The sequence below is a fragment of the Fukomys damarensis genome, unplaced genomic scaffold (assembly GCF_012274545.1).
Source record: "Fukomys damarensis isolate Sample0158 unplaced genomic scaffold, DMR_v1.0_HiC HiC_scaffold_1, whole genome shotgun sequence".
Lineage (NCBI taxonomy): Eukaryota > Metazoa > Chordata > Mammalia > Rodentia > Bathyergidae > Fukomys > Fukomys damarensis.
The window spans coordinates 61836587-61852145 of NW_022900913.1; the positions used below are offsets into that span (position 1 = coordinate 61836587).

Here is a 15559-nt window from a genome sequence, read left to right on the forward strand (position 1 = left end):
TTTTTTGGATGCTATTGTAAAAGGAATTTTTTCCCTTATTTCTCTTTCTGTCTGTCTGTTATTTGTGTATAGAAAGGCTATTGATTTTTGGGTATTCACCTTGTATCCAGATACTCTACTGAATCTGTCAATTAAGTCTAGAAGTTTTTTGGTGGAGTTTTTTGGATCTTCAATGTAGAGTATCATATCATCAGCAAATAATGATAGTTTAACTTCTTCCTTTCCTATCTTTATTGCTTTAATTTCTTTCTCTTGTCTAATTGCTGTGGCTAATGTTTCCAGAACTATATTGAAGAGAAGTGGCGATAGTGGGCATCCTTGTCTTGTTCCTGATTTTAACATGAAGGTTTTTAGTTTTTGGCCATTCAATATGATGTTGGCTGATGGTTTTTCATAAATAGCCTTTATTAAATTGAGGTATAGACCATCACAGGGTCTCACTATGTAGTTGAGACTGAGCTGGAACTCACTATGTAGCCCAGGCTGATCTCAAACTCACAGCTATCCTCCTGCCTCAGCCTCCCAAGTGCTGGGATTACAGGCATGTACCACCACGCCTAGCTTGTGGTGCATTCATTAACAACAATACCAAAAATAAATAAATAAACAAACAAACAAACAAACAAATAAATAAATAAGAGAGAGAAGAGAAGAGAAGAAAAGAAAAGAAAAAGGACCGCCCCCAACTGTCTGAGAATGAGCACTCAGGGAATTGTGCTGTGATTTTTAGTTATTTTCACTGATTGCCATTAATACAAGTCTCCCAGAACAGACTCTTCAGGACTTGGGGTAGGATTCTTTGATTAGCAAGAAACCTGACTTGTAACTCTAGTAGGATGGAAGCTCACAGAAAGAGGTCTTGTGTGCTGCTATCAGGACTCCAGGCTATCATATCCAGCAGATTAAAGAGAATGGGGGGGAAAAAAAAGCACACAACTCTTCCGGATCATTGCAAATCCAGAGAGTTCCATGTGCGACCCCAGCAAGGCCACTTGTGGTTGGAAAATGACAGTTTGCTTGCCAAGCCCACTGCCAATAGGTAGCACTACCAGCAATTTTTTTTTTTCCGTTACCGGTACCGGGGATCAAACTTTGGATCTTGTGCTTGTTAGGCAGGTGTGGTGCCACTGAGCTAAATCCCTGGCCCCAGCACTTTCTTTTAATGTAAATGAATCACCTAAAAATAGCAACTTTGAGGATTTGTTTAAGGAGTGGGTATTAGAATTCTCTTTCCTTGTCACGATTATTTGTTTAAAAAGATACTGCCTTCTTTACCAGTTTTTATATCATAAATTGGTTTAACATCATCTTAATCCAAAAGTCTTCTTGTCATGTCCAGGGGTGGACAACAAGCCACTGCTCTGTTGGAAAATGTAGTTTCCTGCGATCATAAACCCTGCATCAATAAAGAATTAAAGAAGCAGAGTTTAAAATAAAAGAAGACAATTTATTTGAAGGTAGGGAAAGGAGGGAAGAGGGAGATGACAGACAACTGTTCTGGATGAGTAGAGAGTATATCCAAGTGAAATACTTGTGGGTTTTTGTCCTCAGCTCCTTTTTTATTTAGGACTAGTGATTTCTCCCACCCTTCATGTGGGCACCTGGAAGTTGTCATCTGATGCTCTCTCTGGCTGTCTTTGATCCTCACTTGAGCACCTCTGCCTACATTCTATCTGGCTGTTTGATTTCTTCCTATCCATTTGTGATGGATAAGTGTGTGTGGGGTGGGGACAGAAAGGTAACTTAGAGTTAATGGTTAAGTAAAGGGGACATGTATGCTTTATATATTAAATAAGAGTCCTTAGGTGGCTGCTCCTTATCGCCTTTATGTTCTTTCAGATGGGTGAGGGGGGCTGGTTTTCCTCGTCTTTTATGTTTCTGGCTTTCTCAGTGTTCTGTTAACTCTTCTTGATAAATTCTTATAGTAATTATGTTACCTGGCTCCTCAGTCCACCTTCTCTCTCTCTCTCCTTTGTCTTTCTAATTGCTCTAATTGCAGAATCTACCTACAGAGACAGAAACTGCTTTTAGTAAATTTTCCTATTGATTTTTAATAAAGCTCAATGAGATCCTATTTTATCCTTTTTCCTGCCTATGATCTTCTGTTCGTATATTGTCAGCCAAAAAATTAATAGAGAAAAAAAATTAATAAAGGAAATAATGTATTATTGGAGTTGCTAGCCACAAAATTACTGGTTTTCTTGTTCTGAAAAGAAAAATGTTTTAAAAGGTGTCTGGTTCTTTTCCAAAGAGCATTGTCAAAGGAACATACTGGACAAAAGTTGACAAGAACAGAAATGATTTGATGAAGTAACCTTAGTGGACACTGGCTGTTTTGCTGAATCTAGCTTGCTAACTCCAATGATCACAAAGGGAAGAAAATAAGTTATTTGACATTAATAAAAGATGTGTATTCAGGGCAGAATTGAAATATGAGTCATTTAGCACATGACATTATAGTTAACATTATTTTTTCTTTGTATTTAGATCTTTCTCTGGAATTAAAGGGCTCCAGCTAAAAGTTAACCTCCAACCCAACGATAATTACTTTTTCTATGTGAGAGCCATCAATGCATTTGGGACAAGTGAACAGAGTGATGCTGCCCTCATCTCCACGAAAGGTGCTTTCTCCTTCATATGAGCATTTCATTCATTCCCTCCTGTGACCCCCAGACATTTAGAGGGCAGCTTCAAATAGCGCCTAACCTACTGCCAGTGGAGGTTTTTGTCCTACGGTCCCAAGACTGGTCAAGGATCAAGTTGTTTCCTTGATTTTTTTTTTTTTAATATAATTCAGAGGTTCTTGAGCTTGGCTGCTCGAGTTTAACAATCGTTCATTCTACTTAAAATATAGCAATGCCCCGGCCCTAGTTGAGAGAAATAGATTGAACTGACCTGGAGATGGGCCTGAACATTCATGCTTTAGAAATCTTCCCATATGATCTGTGTTTCCCTCACAGTGTGCTGCAATCTGTGAGTATAGAGGGTTACATGTAGAGGGATGAGGATGTTCCTCATCTGTCCTACTGTGAGGCCTGTGAACAAGTCTCTAGTCTTGTTCTGTTTATTCTAGTTTGTCAGAATTAATGTGTTTTAAATGAATGAATAACTCAAAGAAGTGATAAAACTGTTCTGTGACATTTGGGGGGAAGTACTCAGATGATGCCAACAAAAGAAATGTTTGGCAGTTCTCAATTATGGTTAAAGGAAGTGAGAAAAGAAAAGGTGATCATTTTGCTACCTTACCTGAGATACAGAGGTGGCACAAGACTTCAAGGGACACCTTTAGTCATTTGCCCCTGTGCCTGGGCCTTGTTTGGGATGCAGGCAGGGCAGCCTGGTGTCCCAGTAGGGCACTTGGAAGGTATGGATGCTGGTTCAGGAGATCTGGACAGTAGGGACACTCCTGTGAGGACAAAACTGTATCACCGGTAAAGGTGACCAATCAGGGGCCTGAACTAATCCCTTATCATGAATGAAATTTTCAGCAGTGGATCTGAAAACTCTGCAGAGGGGGTTGTTATGTCAGGGGAAAGGGAGACCAAGTCTTGAAACATGGGGCTTGGCCTACCACTGGACATTGTGCCAATGTTTTCTTATTTTCTCAACTGTCACAGGAACCAGATTTCTGTTGCTGAGAGAGACTGCTCATCCTTCTCTCCAGATCTCCTCTGATGGGACGGTGATCAGCTTCACTGAGAGGAGGCGGCTGACGGAGTAAGTGGAGAGAGCATGTGGGGCAAGGCTCTGGCATCTCTGGGACCTGTGCATATTCCTGGTGTAAAGGATGTGTTTGGACGTGGCCTGAACACAAACATGTGCGCACCCCAGGAGCACTCATAGCCACTCCAGGGGTAGGGAGTGACGGACACTTCATAACTTGGAACAAGTGTCAATATTTTTATTGGGAATCTAAGTGCAGATGGTTGTTTAGAATAGTGGCCATTTTAAGGTATTATTTCTGGTTCAATGAAGAACAGCCCAGTAATAATTCTATATTTTCAATAACAAATCAGATTTTGTATCAACCACTTGAAAAGGAATAGTGGGAATTTGAGTTCCTATTCTATTCTGGCCACATACTCTTCCCCACAGTAGTTCCCATGAAATGAAGCATCGGAGAAAAGAATCAAAAGCTGAGGTCGGAGTGGGAGACTGAGTTTAAATTTGCCTGTAGCTTCTCATGGTTATTTTAACAGTCAAAATGACCAAGTGGGGGGGGAAATTTGGAAAATTCTCGACTTGCTCCCGCAGGTTCTGGGCTTACAGTGAAGCACTAGGTGGCCTGGGGGGACAGGACTTGTGCTGTGCCTGCCAGGCTGCTCTCACCTGTCTGTGGCTCAGCTGAGGGCTTCCTCTCCTGGAAATGGCCAAACCCTCACTGGGCTCTGGCACCCTTTAATCTTAATCTGTGTAAAAGAACAAATGATTTCAGAGTCATTTGCCAGCTACTCAACTGGGAATAATTGTCAAATAACAGGCCTGTTTTATGTGTCTTTGAGTCTTCAGAATCTAGCATGGGCCCTGGCACATTGTGAATGCTAAAAATACACACATGAATGGATTTAGGAAAAAAAAAAAAGATTTAAGAAATAGATTGGGCTTTTCTGTCTTTTGGGTTTCTAAAAATAAAAAATCAAAAAGAAAATAAATTGGATGGAGTTGGCAATGGTTCATAGATGATAACTGATGAAAATTGTAATATATTTTATAGAATTTTGTTTACTTCTTATTAACCTGAAAATTAGCTCATAAATATCAGGCAGCCAGGCTTTGCTCCAGGGAGTAGAGCTCATCTACAACCACCTCTCTGAAATGAGGTTGTGGGGTAAAGATGAGAAAGTGAGATATGTTCCATTCCCTTACATTAATCATTTTCTCATCTATTAAAGGGGAGAGGGAAAAGGTGCTGACTGAATATTAACGCTGCTGAAATTAAAAGTGCCTCTTTGCTGTCTCAGCCATTTCTAAGGAAAATCAAGCAATTCATGCAAACAAGGTCACCCATCAGCATTTGGAAGTGCTTGGGTTCATTGCACTATGCCTCTGGCAAAAATAGCTAAGGTGAGACAAAAAAGGCACATTACTGAGCTCTCAGGGCAACTGCTGCAATTCAGAGGCCAGAGTCCTGAAGGGTGGGCTACAGCTCGACAGAGGCCCACCTGACCTGGACAGGGTCACCTCTGCTCTGCCAGTTTAGCCTTGTCAGCTGTCTCTCCATTGCAGAGTTTCACCTCATTTGGTCACTGTGCCTAGGAAGCCCATTGTGTAAGAAGGTTATGGAGATGCTTTTTTTGAAAATTTTGGAAGAAAACTTTGCAAGTTGGGTTCCCACCTTCTTCCTAAAAGCAGAGATTGTGCCATTTCTTTCTTCTGGCCATTATTCTAGTGATTTTCTGGTTCCCAGCTCCTTCGGGAGAGGCAGCGTGCCATATGTGCAGGCTGTGTGAGCCGGTGGACAAATATCAAACGTCTAATCTGCTTGAGGTCAGGAGCACCATGAACAGGGAATGACTTGAGTCCAATTCCAGCAATTTCCATCAATGGAATTCTGCATGAAAGGAGTGTGAGTTTGTATATGTGGCTGCTCAAAAGAATTCTGTGCTGTTTATCTGATCAACTTTGCTTACAGAATCCCATCAGTGCTGGGTGAGGAGCTGCCTGCTTGTGGCCAGCATTACTGGGAAACGACAGTCACAGACTGCCCTGCTTATCGACTTGGGATCTGCTCCAGCTCAGCAGTACGGGCCAGGGCACTGGGACAGGGGGAGACCTCATGGTACATGCACTGCTCGGAGCCACAGAGGTAAGCTGGAGCCCTGCCTTTTCTCACGTTATCCAAATGACATCCATCTAGTTCTGAGCCAAGAAAGACATTAAGACTCAAATACATGCAGACTGAACTATTACTCTGATTACTGAGGAAGATGGCATTACAGAATACGGCCCATGCCTGAGGACAAGAGAGTTGCTTATATTTGAATGCTGCTATTGGGCAGACAGGCCAACCCAGAAACCTGCAGAGCAGAGTTGGTCCCTAGAGAGGCAGAGAAAGATATGTGTCTCATGACCAAGAGGCTGGGAAGAGGAGGGGCAGCTAGGCTATGCATGGCCAGATTTTCCTTCTAAACTCATCCTAAGATGGAGAGATGCCACAAGGTGATGCTAAAAGGGCTCTCTTTCAAAAAAAGGAATCCACAGAGGGAGGAAGAAGCGAGTCTCCAACATTTCCCCAGGCACTGGTCTATACCAGGGGTTGGCAAGCTACTGCGCATGCGCACAGGAGGGGATTTCAGGAGGAACATGTGGGAAAGTGGGAAAAGACAGACAGGAAGGGGGGACCAAGATGCATTTATTTTAGTGGGGGGGCGTCTGGAGATCGCTCCTTCTAGGAGCCCCCTGCAAACTACATGGAAACCAGCTCAGAGGGAGTGGTCATCAGTGTGGGTGAGACTCTGGGCTATGTCTGGGTTAGCAGTGGGTTCCAGAGGACCTTTGGATAGGAGGCAGCTCTAGGGTCACATAGAAGTTCAGTCAGGCTTCTGGACAGTCCATGTCCCCAGGGGTCAGGCTCCAGACAGTCAGGCTTGGCTTTAGTCCAATGTTTTAAGTGAGTGGAGTGTGTTAGTCAGCTTTCTGACACTGTGACAAAATGCCTGAGACAATCAGCTTACCAGGAGCTGTGGCTTATTTTGGATCACTGTTTCAGAAATTTCAGTCCATGTTCCTTTGGCCTAGTGGCTTTGGGTATGGGCAGCATGTTACATTACAGCAGAAACACATGGTAGAAAAGACATATTCACTTCCTGGAGGCTGAGAAGCAAAGAGAGAGAATGGAGTGGATTGTGGTGTCCCCTTCAAGGCACACACTCAAGACCTCACTTTTTCTCTTAGGATCCCTTCTACAGGTGCCACCACCTTCCAGTAGAACCAAAGGCTTCTGATCAAGCACAGGCCATTAGAGACATTTATTTATTTATTAATTTATTTATTTATCTTTATTTGATTTATTGGTACGTTATAGGTATACAATACAGTTACATTCATCATTGGGATCTAGTACCTTTACATGTCTTCTCTTGGTTCTTGTTTTTCTCCATTCCCCAGCCTTCCCTTCAGCCCTTCTACCCTTCCCTGTTTACAAAGACATTGTTTCCATGATTTTCCTTTTCACATATTTTTTTCTTTTCCCTTTTTACCTTTCCCCTACGCTTCCCACTTCCTCTACTCTTTTAGACTTTTCTTCCTATTACAAACTATCAATTACACATTTTGATCTTTATTTACACTTTTACTTTTTCACACCAGAGAAACTATTTGGTATTTACACATGTGTGACTTATTAATTTCACTTAAAGAGTATGGCCTCAATGAGCATCTGCTTAGCTATAAATCTCTCTAGTTTCTTGGTCTTTATGAGTGAGTGGTACTCCCTTTTATAAAAAACCCCCATCTTCTTTATCCAGTCTCCAGTTGATGGGCAATTAGGCTGTTTCCAAGTTTTAGGTATTACAAACTGTGGCACTATAAACATGGGTGAACACATATCACTGTGGTGTGATTCTGTTAATTATTTTGGGAATATACACAGTGAAGGAATAGCTGGGTCAAATGGGACTTCTAATCATAGTTGTTTTAGGTATCTGCATATTGATTTCCATAGTGATTGCACCAGTCTGCACTTGCACCAACAATGAAGAAGGGTTCCTTTCTCCCTACAACCCTGGCAGCATTTATCATTGGTTGATTTCTTGATAGCAGCCATTGTTACTGGGCTGAGGTGGAATCTCAGTGTTGTTTTCATCTGCATCTCTTAAATGACCAGTGATGTTTAACTTTTTTTCATACGATTGTTTGCTCTTTTTATCTCTTTGTCTGAGAAATGTCTGTTCATTTCAGATGCCCATTTTTGGATTGGGTCTTTCTTTATATTTGGGGAGGTCTGATTTTTTTGAGTTCTTTATATATTCTAGATAGTAGACCTTTGGCTGAGGAGCAGCTGATAATTTTTTTTCCCACATTGTGGGTTGTTTCTTAGCTCTGCTTGTGATTCCTCTGGTAGTGCAAAAGCTGTTTAAAAGATGAGATCCCAATTGTGGATTCTTTGTGCTAGTTCCTGTGCTACTGAGGATTTGTTCATAAAGTCTTTTCTATGCTGATATCTTCAAGAGTTCCACCCAATTTATCTTCCAGCAAGTTTAGTGTTTCTGTTTTAATATTTGGATCTTTAACACACATGGATTTTTGGGGGGAGGACAGGGTCTCACTATGTAGTTGAGACTGACCTGGAACTCACTGTGCATCACAGGCTGGTCTTGAACTCACAGCAATCCTCCTGTCTCAGCCTCCCGAGTGCTGGGATTAAAGGTGTGGGCCACCATGCCTGGCTCACTTGGATTTTAGTGTAGTGAATGGTGAAAGATCTGCAATAATACATAAGATCCTAATAAGATTACTGACATTTAGAAATGGGAAGAAAGGAGCTAAAGGTGTAGGGAAGGTGGGATGGGTAGGGGAAGGGTAATAAGGGAAAAGAAAAAAAGGTGAGATAATGAAAATAAAGTGTTTGTAGATGGGGAGGGGAGGAGGGGGTGAAGGGAGGGCAGGGGTAAGGGGAAAAATGAGAATCAAGACGTGTCATGTAGAGGTACAAGATCCCAACAATGAATGTAACTGTACTGTATCCCTAAAATGTACCAATAAACTCAATTAAAGCTGAAAAAAAGATATGGGTCTAATTTTAATCTTTGACAAGCTGAAACCCAGTTTTCCCAACACCATTTATTAAAGAGGATATTTTTCCTTCAGTGAGGGTGTTGGTTTTTTTTGGTCAAAGATGAGGTAGCTGAGTATATCTGGAGTTGTTTCTATATCTTCTAATCTGTTCCATTGATCATTGGGTCTGTTTCTTTGCCAGTACCATGCTGTTTTTATCACAGTGGCTTTGTAGTGTAGTTTCAAGTTGGGGATTGTGATATTGGGGGTATTATGTCTCTGTTGCCTAGAATGACTTTTGCTATTCTAGGTCTCTTCTGATTCCAGATGAATTTTTGGATTGTTTTCTCTAGTTCTATGAAATATACTGTTGGAATTTCAATAGGGATTGCATGATTCTGTATAGCAGTTTTGGAAGTATGGTTATTTTCATTATATTGATTCTTCCTACCCAGGAACAAAAGATGTCTTTCCATTTTCTTATATCCTATTCAATCTCTCTTTTTTTTTTGGAGAGTGTTGTAGTTCTCAATGTAGAGGTCTGTTGTTTCCTTTGTTAGATTGATTCCTAGATATTTCATTTTTTGGATGCTATTGTAAAAGGTATTGTTTCCCTAATTTCACTCTCAGTGAGTCTGTTATTTGTGTACAAGAAGTCTATTGATTTTTGAGTATTTACATTTATCCAGCTACTCTACTGAATCTGTCAATCAAGTCTAGATGTCTTTTGGCAGAGTTCTTTGGGTCTTCCATATAGAGTATCATATCATCAGCAAATAATGACAGTTTCACTTCTTCCTTTCCTATCTTTATTGCTTTTGTTTCTTTCACTTGTCTAATTGCTGAGGCAAATGTTTCCAAAACTATATTGAACACGAGTGGTGATAGTGGACATTCTTGTCTTGTTCCTGATTTTACTGTGAAGGTTTTTAGTTTTGACCACTTACTATGATGTTGGCTGTTGGCTTCTCAAAGATAGCCTTTATTAAGTTGAGATATAGACCATCTATTCCAATTTTCTACAGGGTTTTTATCATGAATGGGTGTTGAATTTTGTCAAATGCTTATTTTGCATCTTCTGAGATGATGATATGGTTTTTGTCTTGATTCTGTTAATATAGTGTATTACACTTATTGATTTACGTGTGTTGAACCATTCTTGCATGCCTAGAATAAATCTGATTTGATCAGGGCATATAATTTTTTTGATGACCTCTGTATTCTGTTTGCCAGTATCTTATTGAGGATTTTTGCATCTATATTCATTAGGGAGATTGGCCTGTAGCTCTCTTTTTTGTTTGGTTCTTTTCTGGTTTTAGAATCAAAGTAATACTTGCTTCTAGGAATGAATTTGGAAGTATTGCTTCCCTTTCAATTTCATTGAAAATTTAAAGAGTAGTGGCAATAGGTCTTCTCTAAATGTCTTGTAGAATTCAGCAGTGAAGCCATCAGGACCTAGGCTTTTCTTTGTTGGTAAATTTTAAATTATATTTTCAATTTCACCGATAGAATTTTTATATATTCTTTGTTCAACTTTGGTAATTCACATGTATCTAGAAATCTGTCCATTTCTTCTGTGTTCTCTATTTTATTAAAGTACAGGTTCTTGAAGTAAGTATTGATGATCCTCTGGCTTTCTGTTGAATCTGTTGTGACTTTACCATTTTCATTACTAATTGTATGAATTTGAGCCTTTTCTTTCTTTTTTTTAGATAAGGTTTTCTAAGGGTTTATCAATTTTATTTATTCTTTCAAAAAACCAACTCTTCAATTTGTTGTTTTTTCAGTATTGTTCTCTTAGTCTCCATTGCATTGATTTCTGCTCTGATCTTTATAGTTTTCTCCCTTATATGAGCTTTGAGTTTCTCTTGTTCTTTTTCTAGGAGGTTAAGATTCACCATTAGGTTGTTTATTTTAGCTTACTCTGTTTTCCTAGTGTGGGCATTCACTGTTATCAATTTCCCATGTAAAATTGCTTTCGTTGTATCGTATAGATTTCTGTATGTTGTACTGACATTGTCATTAAATTGCAAAAACTGTCTAGTTTCTTCTTTAATTTCTGCTTTGACCCATTAGTTGTTCAGGAGAGTGTTACTCAATTTCTACGTGTTTGTTAAGTTCTTACAGGTTCTTATGGTATTTATCTCCAATTTTTTTTTTTTTTTTAGTACTGGGGATTGAACTTGAGTCCTTGTGCTTTCAAGGCAGGCAACAGAACCACTGAGCTAAATCCCTGGCCCTATTGATCTCCAATTTAATTGCTCTATGGTCTCATAATGTACATGCGATAATTTCAATTCCTTTGGATTTACTTAACTATGTTTTATGAACTAACGTGGTCTATTTTGGAAAATGACCAGTGGGCAGCCAAAAAGAATGTGTATTGTGATTTTGTGGGGTGGAACAATCTGCAGACATCTATTAAGTCTATTTGTTCAAAGCTTGGTTCAGTTCTAGTATTTTGTTGTTGATTTTTAGTCTAGATGATCTATTTGTGACAATGGGGTATTGAGGTCTCCCACTACAATTGTATTAGTGCTTATTTGGTGTTTCTTGTCCCTTAATACTTGTTTTGTATAGTTGAGGGCATAAGTATTTGGTGCCTATATATTTATGATTGTCATCTCTTCCTCTTGGATTGTTCCTTTTACAAGGCTGTAGTGACCTTCTTTGTCTCTCTTAATTAGTTTTGCTTTCAAATTTACTTTGTTTACAAATAAGATAGCTAACCCTGCTTTTTTCTGAGTTCCTATCACATGGAAAACTGTTTTCTATCCTTTCACTTTCAGTCTATGAGTTTCTTTTTCAAGTAGGTGTGTTTCTTATATACAGCATATTGTTGGATTTTGCTTCTTAATCTATTCTGCCAGTCTATTTCTTTTGATTGGTGAATTGAGGCCACTGACATTGATGTTTATAACTAATATGTATTGATTTATCATTGTCATATTATTTTCCTGTTGTGTGTTCTTTTTTATTTTTCTCCCTCTCCCTTTAAATCCTTGTCTATTGGATTTGTTCTCTTGGGCCTCATGGAGTTGTGACCTTCATTGTCTTTTTCTAGGATATTTAAAAAAATTGTTTGGAGTGCTGGTTTGGTATTCATAAAGTTTCTGTGGTGCTATTTTTCATGAAAATATCTTATTTCTCCATCAGTTTTGAAAGATAGTTTTGCAGGATACATCAGCCTAAGTTGGAGGTTGTTTTCTTTTAAGATTAAATACGTCACTCCAACCTCTCCTTGACTTGAGGGTTTGTATTGAAAAGTCTGTTGTGATTCTGATGGGCTTCCTTTGCATGTAATTTGTTTCTTTTCTCTAACTGCTTGTAATATTTTATACTTCTGTTGGGTTTCCAGGATCTTGATTATTATATGTCTAGGTGTAGATTTTATTTTATTGTAACTAGTTGGAATCCTATATGCCTCACTTATTTGTATGTCATATTCTTTTGGTTTGTCTGGGAAGTTTTCTGTTATTAATTCTGTGAACAGACTTTTATATGTCATTAGTGCTTTCTCCTGCTTTTTTGTGGACTCCTATTAATCTTATATTATTCTTTGCATTATCTAGGAGTTATTGGATTAATTTCTTGTGGTCCCTATTTTTTAAAGAACTCTCTTTTCAAGATCACTGACTGCCATCCTATCTTCTATATCTGATATTCTGTCTTCAGATTGGGTTAGTCTGCTATGTATACTTTTAATAGAGTTTTTAATCTCCTGGATAAGGTCCAAACTGTAACATGGAGCCAGGCGTGGTGGCACACGCCTGTAATCCCAGCACTGGGAGGCTGAGGCAGGAGGATCGCTGTGAGTTCGAGACCAGCCTGGGCTACATAGTGAGTTCCAGGTCAGTCTCAACTATACAGTGAGACCCTGTCTCAAAAAAACCAAACCAAACCAAACTAAACAAAACAAAAAAACAAACTGTAACATGGAAGAGCTGGTGTGCAGGCAATGGAGGCAGGAGCAGAGCTGGGCAGATTCCAAATCCTGTGGAACTGGTGGAGTCAAGGCTTCAGGGGATTCCTTTTCCTCCTTGGCCTCTGTGGTGGGGACTGGGCATTGACAGGGCTGGGCTTGCTTAGAGCAGGGACTTTAAGGCAAGGAAGGGAATTGCCTCATTTGGGTTATCTCTTCCTTGTTTCTGCCACCTCCACTGCTTCTATCTCTTCTTTCCTCCTACTCTATCCCACACATTCTTCATTGGAACATGATTCCTTTGTCCCCAGAGTCTTCTCTAGGAGCTTCAGCCTCACTGATGCTCCCTATAATTGCCACTTGAAGTACTTGAAGTGTCCTGTCATCCTTCTCATTAGCAAGGCATTGAAAGGCCCCTGGTCATCCTGCGCATCTCATGTCCTGTCCTCAATCCTTCCTCATGAGCTTCTCTTTGCATGAAACTGATTTGCCATATCTGAAATGCTTGAATTTCTGAGCCTTAGGGTAGACATCACAGGTCTGAAGGTCCTTGGTCCCTGCTGCCTTAACACTTACCCAGATCCTGAGACCTCAGACTGCCTGAGTATGTCCCCAGGATGCAAATCTGTTCTATAGAGAGATTTCTTGCTCATATCTTTTCTTCTCTTTCATCTTTCATTTTTTCCCTTCTTCTGATTCAGAGCCTCATTCTCAATTTCTAAGTCTGGTAGGAGAAAGCTCTGAATTTAACCCTTTGCTGGGGCCAAATCAGGTTTTCAGAAAAGGCCAACAATTTCCCCCTCTCAGCCTGGCCTTGAACTTCCTTTCACAACCAAAAGAGCACACTAAATGTGTTGAGTAGACATTGGAGCATTGTGTGCTCTGACAGCAGTTTTTTCAGCCCTCATCCCATTTGCACTTGGTGACAGTTTCTCCTGTCTGCTCTGTGCAGTGTGGGTTCCTTAGTGGCCCTTTGTGTTCTCCAGAGAAGCGCACAGAGAAGTGCCAGATACACAAATATTATGCGGAAGCATGTGTTTGATTTATTTGAATTAGAGAAATCAAAGGCAAAACTCTCTGGCTGCAGTGCTTTAGAAAAATGGCGAAGATGGAAGGGAAATTTGGTTTGGGGCAGCAGCAGTGTATTCAAAGCATGCGGCTTGCAAAATAATGAAATCTTTCTTAAACCTTATAAAGCCCCTTACATAAGTTACCTATAAATCTTTAAATCTATAAAATTAATGCTTTGTATGGAAGGCAAGCCTGTGGTATTTTTTAAAATACATAGCAGCCTCCAGGAAGTTTTATTCAAAAGAATGACACACCATGAATGCGGTAGTTAAAACATGTGGGCAGCTGGGAAAGAATTAGAATGTTGAGAAAAATCACAAGGGAGGCATATGTTGGTTATTCTGGGACAAACTCCTAATGTAGAAGAAGAAAATTATTCAAAATGTTTGTCTTTTGGGATAAGCTATGCATTTAGCATACAGGAGGAATCTGGGAAAGTATTTGGGACAACATTATTGCAACTTGTTATTTTTAATTGAAGCTAATGACTGAAAAATTGGTTATTTCCAAGTGATTTTTCCTTCCCAAATTCTTCAAGATTTCCCCAAATTTAAAATTTCCCTTCTGTCTCATTTCAGATACACGTTCTTCTACAGCGGCATTGTGAGTGATGTCCATGTGACTGAGCGTCCCGCCCGCGTGGGCATTCTGCTGGACTACGCCAACCAGAGGCTCGTGTTCATAAACGCCGAGAGTGAGCAGCTGCTCTTCATCGTGAGGCACAGGTTCAGTGAGGGTGTTCACCCGGCCTTTGCCCTGGAGAAACCTGGAAAATGTACTTTGCATCTGGGGATACAGCCCCCCGATTCTGTGAGGCACAAGTGATCCTTTGCTTCCACAGTTTGTAAGAGCAAGACTTTCAGGGCCTGTGGTTCTTTCTCTTGAGAACTGTACATTATTCAGAAGGTCTCCCACACACTCGCACTCAGAACAGCTTCACACAGCAGTCAGTATGCGAGCAAATGCCACAGAATACCTTGGCTTTGTCGAGCAGAGTGTGCATAAGTAGGAGGGAAAGAGCAATCTCCATATTTTGGAGTTCTTTCCTAGATTGAAAGGACTTACATTTGCCCTGGGAAACAACAATAGAGAAGTGGGCTTCCTCCTGTTTTATCCTGAAAGGCTCCTCTGACAGACAGGTCAGAGCGAAGGGAGGGTTTCCTAGAGATATGTCTCCTCCAACAAGGAGGCGTGGGCTTTTCAGAACTTGTCACTTCACTTCACTAAAGTACAGTGAATTTTCAATCATAGAGAAAGTTTCCTAGTTGATCTGAATTTATTATTATTAACTCTTTTGTAATGATGTGTACTGTAGAATGTGAGTCATTTTCCAGAAATTTTAAATATAGAAAGTACTAGACATTAGAAATGTTTATTTTGTTAAATAAATGGTTAGTCTTATAAAACAAAACTGCTTTGTGAGCTTTTTGTATGTAACTCACAGGTCTTGCATCCACAGATGCAAGCTGCAGGAAAAATGCCCATCTCATGTCAGTGGGTTGTGCTACCTCTGATTTTCATGTGAGAATGTTATACACTTACTTTTAAAAATCAAAACAGGGCCGGGATTTAGCTCAGCGGTTCGGTGGCCTGCCTTGCAAGCGCAAGAACCCGAGTTCAATCCCCAGTACAAAAAAAAAAAAAAAAAAAAAAAAAAAAAAAAAAATCAAAACAGCCTCAGCCCATAGAAGCCATACAGTTGACTATAAAGTTGATTATAAGTAATTAGATATCTCTTTATACTTAAAAAACAAAAGCAGGTCATTTTTAGGTATAATATTGAAAGCTCTCAAAATCTCCCAAAAGTATGTGTACTCTCTATAATGTAAATGCTTTGAGCCTGTATATGGC

The 15559-nt window shown here is 39.9% G+C and overlaps 1 protein-coding gene across 1 annotated transcript in view; it reads left to right on the forward strand.

Moving 5' to 3' along the window:
- Positions 1–15061, forward strand: part of Cmya5 (cardiomyopathy associated 5) — a 109644-nt gene extending 94583 nt beyond the window's left edge. The window contains exons 10-13 of the mRNA XM_010604135.3: positions 2488–2621; positions 3618–3717; positions 5633–5806; positions 14287–15061. Of these exons, the coding sequence (XP_010602437.1) occupies positions 2488–2621; positions 3618–3717; positions 5633–5806; positions 14287–14533 (655 nt within the window). The 3' untranslated portion in view covers positions 14534–15061. The remainder of the gene's footprint in view (positions 1–2487; positions 2622–3617; positions 3718–5632; positions 5807–14286) is intronic.
- The last annotated feature ends 498 nt before the right edge of the window (positions 15062–15559 follow it).